The sequence below is a fragment of the Aplysia californica genome, unplaced genomic scaffold (assembly GCF_000002075.1).
Source record: "Aplysia californica isolate F4 #8 unplaced genomic scaffold, AplCal3.0 scaffold00015, whole genome shotgun sequence".
Taxonomy (NCBI): Eukaryota; Metazoa; Mollusca; class Gastropoda; order Aplysiida; family Aplysiidae; genus Aplysia; species Aplysia californica.
In genome coordinates this window covers 53,882-58,811 of record NW_004797285.1, presented here as the reverse complement: position 1 = coordinate 58,811, position 4,930 = coordinate 53,882, and the positions used below count along the sequence as shown (strand labels likewise).

At 42.9% G+C, this 4,930-nt stretch overlaps 1 protein-coding gene across 1 annotated transcript in view; it reads left to right on the top strand.

The window, feature by feature from the left end:
- Positions 1–4,871, top strand: part of LOC101858082 — a gene marked incomplete at its 3' end in the record, with an annotated part of 123,410 nt that extends 118,539 nt beyond the window's left edge. The window contains 1 exon segment of the mRNA XM_013085204.2: positions 4,391–4,871. Within this exon segment, the coding sequence (XP_012940658.1) occupies positions 4,530–4,871 (342 nt within the window).
- Between the last annotated feature and the right edge of the window lie 59 nt (positions 4,872–4,930).

Below are 4,930 nucleotides of genomic sequence, written 5' to 3'. Positions count from 1 at the left end.
GGGGCGAGGAGAAGTGAGAAGTGGTAGAATTTGAAAAGGGGGCGAGGAAGTAGGAAGTGTGAATGGTGACGGGGGTGTGGATTTGTGTATAAAATACACAAATGCCACGTTATGCAATCGTGACGAAAACACACGAATACAATCACAGTTTTGCACAGGCTCTGGGTTTGGATCGCTTCCATTCCAAACCTGCAGTCGTCTTTTTTGTCGTAAGTTTGAGACCCACAAAGTCCTGAATTCACATTTTTTTTTTAGCCGGCCCAATAAGACGCTAGAAAAATCTACTTCTCAGATTACTTCCCTTAGTTTTAGTTAGAGTTTTACCGCATCTGCAACGCAATTAGGTCATTTACATGCGAAGATCCGAAGCGAGTGGTTGGCGGGTGCTCTAGTGTGGTTTGCTCGGCCTTCTTTCCTATAAAAAAACTATCGTCTTTATCTCTCCTCCTTCTTTTTTATGTTTGTTACTCTCTTGTAACACCCCTAATCTTTAGCACTTATATGACCTTATTGTGTTGCAAGTGCCGTAAAACTCTTACTTTAAAAAAAAAGAAGATCTGAAGTGTCACAAGAAAGAAACAATACATGTTTGATAGAAAAGAAGGAGCAAACCACACCAGAGCATCCACCAATCGCCCACGATTACTTTCTGAGTAATATATCTCGACCAGTGAAATTAAACACCATCAGAGGCGGCCGTATGTCGTCACAATGGAAACCTTCCACAGTTTTTAGAGATATATACAGTAGTCATAAAATTAATGTGTAGGAAGCAACGTGAAAGTGATTGACCTCTCTCCCTTCCCCCCTTCCCTCCTTCTGTCTCTCTCTCTCTCTCTCTCTCTCTCTCTCTGTCTCTCTCTCTCTCTCTCTCTGTCTCTTTGTCTCCCCCCTCCCTCTCCCTTTTTACCTTTCCCCCCTCTCTCCCCTTCTCTCTGTCTCTCCCCCTGTTTCTCTGTCTCGCCCTCCATCACTCTATGCCCCTCCCTCCTCCATTGTCCCTCCCCCTACCTGCTTTATATTATCCTTCTCTCTTTGTTTCCCATTTCTTTCCATCTCGTTGCGGTATGTTTGTCTGTCTGTCAGGGTGCCAACCCTTTTAACAGAGATGTTCTCTAGCAGAAACAGAAGACCAATTTTTATTCGTGTTATGTTAGGCTTAGAGGCGTGATAATGCAAGTCGTTGACCTCATCTTTCTTGAGTGTTGAATAATAATCATCATTATTACTGTTATTATTATTATTATTATTATTATTATTATTATTATTGTTATTATTATTATTATTATTATTATTATTATTATTATTACAATTAATACAAGACATCTTTCCGCCTACCGCCGAGTACCCATTCCCACTTCATGAAGTGAGGAAAAATCATACAACATACCTCTACCAAGGACACAATTTTGGCCCCATGGCAGGATTCAAACCCATGACCTTTCTGTCACAAAGCACAAACGGCACTTCTGTCTTGCAAATTACTCCAAATTAGTCTTGAATTATGTACTCCAAATTATACATCTAGGATATACAGAGATCTAGATCTAGCGTCTAGCTCTAACAACCTACGCACCAAATACGTCCAAAATTTTGAAAACGTCAATACAACGAAGTAAACATTTTGCGGGTCTAAACGAACACAACGTGTTGGGGACATGACTATACCAAAGGTATCTAGAAAAAGTCAATCCGATTACAAAGAAGTTTGGCCTGAAGCATCCATCGACACTATGAGCACACATCCAAACAGAGTTGGATATCGAGATTCTAGTTCTGGAAGTAGTAGAAGCAGCTGTCTCACACAAATAAAGAAGCACGACCCGAAACGGAAGTAGTCCCCAGTAAAATATGAAATGGCTAATGGCAAAATGAAAAAATCCGAGAGCTTCGATTTACAGGAAAAACCATACAACCTGAAAACTCAATAGGTAGTCTTCGAACTTTGAAAATATGCCCACGTAACCGTTTTTGACAATTCTTAACAGAATCATATTTTCGTAGATTTTATGGGCATGTGTGTAAACAATGCATACTGACCTCACAAACGAGCTTAGCTCCATTATAATAAGATTATTATTATTGTTGTTATTGTGTCGATGCGCTTCTTTTTAGTCAACTCAAACAAAAGACTATAATAATATTATGCACCGTTCTGCGTGTCGCTCTTTACTCTCTGTAAAATCTTTACTGCCGAGAGTGCGCGCCAGGGGCTGTCGTGGCCAAGAGGTTAAGGTGTTCGCCTCTCATTCAATAGGTCCCGGGTTCGAGCCCGGAGAGCGACGGAAATTATTCTTTCTCTAAATTGTCTGCCTTCGCCTCCCTTTCTGCTCTCTAGCTATGTTCTGTCGTCTGCTTTCATGTCCACTTTCTGCCCCCACCTCCTTTGTCCCCTCCTCTGGGCTCCTGACTCTTTCGGCAGCCTTTCAACTGCTACTTCTTGGCTCCTTTTTTCTGTTATCTTTCAACCACACCCCTGATCTTCTGGTAGGAAAGATCTAAACCTAGTCTTCTCGGACAAGGGCGAAAATTCTCGGAGGTCCCGTGTGCAAGTTGGGCATGTTAAAGATCCCTTGGTGGTACAAAATCGATAAGAGTCGGCTTTGGCCGCCATCCGAGCAAAATTCAAACTTTCCTACCAACTGAAAATGTTAAATGTGTCCCCTGCGCTCATATTATGACCTCATACAGTTGTGAGCGCCGTAAAACACTTACCAGAAAAAAAGTGTATGCACCATGGCCCGCGCCATTACGTCCAAATGAAGGGCAATACTCCAGACTCGCTATTATAGTGGCGGGCGACTCTGTTCCCGTGTTCTGTTCTTTTGGCTCACATTGAGTCTTATATATCCTTGTTGGTGGTTGGCAGGTGCTCTGGTGTGGTTCTGTCCTTTCCTGTCAAACATGTATCCTCCTTTTTGTGCTTGTTACTCTCTTGTTACCCCTCTAATCTTCGGCACTTATATGATCTTATTGTGTTGCAAGTGCCATGAAACTCTCGCTGGAAAAAATTAAATTAAAAATCGTGTTATATCCTTTAATATGGGGGCTCTCGTGTCTTAGAGGTAAAGGTGTTTCCCTTTCATTCAAATGTGCCATGTTCGAATATGGGTAGCAACCGAAAAAAAAAAAAATTCTCTGAAATTTCCACCTTTCACCTCCTTTCCTGCTCTCTAGTGTTATTCTGTCTTCTGCTTTCGTCTCCACTTTCTGCCCCACCCCCTCACCTCCTTTGCCCTTTGCTCTGGGCTCCTGACTCTTTCTGCAGTCTTTCTACTGCTACTCCTTGGCTCCTTCTTTCAGCTGTCTTTCAGCCACACCCCTGATCTTCTTGTAGGAAAGATATACACTTAGCCTTCTCGGACAAGAGCAAACAAATCTCGGGGGTCCTGTGTGCAAGTTGGTCACGTTAAAGATCCCTTGGTGGTCTAAAATCAATAAGAGTCGGCTTCGGCCGCCACCCGGGCAAAATTCAAAGTTTCCTACCAACTGAAAATGTTAAATGAGTCCCTTGTGCCATACTATGCAGTTGTGAGCGTCGTAAAACGCTTACCAGAAAAAAGGTGTGCGCCATGGTCCGCGCCATTACATCCAAATGAAGGACAATACACCTGTCTCACGTGCGGGCAGCACTTTTCCCGTTGTCCGTTCATTTGGCTCACATTGAGTCTTAATATATTATTATACCCTCGTGGGTGGTTGGTAGGTGCTCTGGTGTGGTTAGCTCCTTTCCTTACAAACATGTATCCTCCTTTTTGTGCTTGTTACTCTCCTGTAAATCCTCTAATCTTCGGCACTTATATGACCTTATTGTGTTGCAAGTGCCATGAAACTCTCACTTGAAAAAACAAAACAAAAGTTATATCATATCCTTTAATTTTCCTTTTGTTTTGTGCAATGCCTCAAAGTCTTGTCCGGGGTCTTTTACCATACACTTTGTGCCCACAGTGTTTAGGAATTATTGTTAGAGCCCATTGCTTACACTTTCATGTATGTGCTGTGGATACACAGCTGTTTCTGTCATGTACAAAGTTTTAGTAAGAGTTTTATCGCACTTGCAACACAATAAAGACATATAAGTGCCGAATATTAGAATTAGTGTTACAAGAGAGAAACAAACACAAAAAGAAGGAGAGAGATAGGGACGGTAGCTGTTTAATAGAAAAGAAGGAGCAAACTACACCAAATCGTGAATTGAAAATGTTCAGAATTGGATGGTTGACAACAAACTAAAGATGAACGAGGAGAAAACAGATTTATTACTGTGTAACACCTAGAGGAAATTTTGAACTCAGCCGCTGTTATAATAATATCAGGGTATATTCTGAAAATGCTACTTTCAAACAATGTATCATTTATTGTTTATGTATATTTTCCATCCTGGTTACAGATCAGACGAAACCACAGACGATAACCTTGACCTCCACGACACCCAGTGACATCTGTATGACAACAAACAATGAACGTTCTGACTACCTCCAGTATGTCACACAATATGTTTGATTCCGCCCCCGGCGCCTGACGTTCTGATGGATGCCACGCCCACTGTGATCTACCCAATCCCCCTGATGCCCGAAGAAAACAGCTCCCCTCTGCACTGCACTGCGCATGCGTATCAAAAAGCCGCAGACATTTCCGGCACCATCATGGCGGTGGAATCTAGTTACGTCATCCAGCAGATCCTTATCTCCGCCCTTGTAGTGACTTGTTTTGTCTGCACCAAGACCTTCATGGACAACCTGCGCAGACGACATGCGCGTGTGTCTGTTGTTGTGGTGGGGGCGGGACCTGTGGGGCTGACGGCCATGTTGGTGGCTGCCCGGACGGGAAGGGTGTCCAGGATCATCCTGTATGAAGAACTCGGGAAACAGGTAGGAAGAAACGTGAAGGTGATTGACACCTCTCTCTCTCTCTCTCTCTCTCTCTCTCT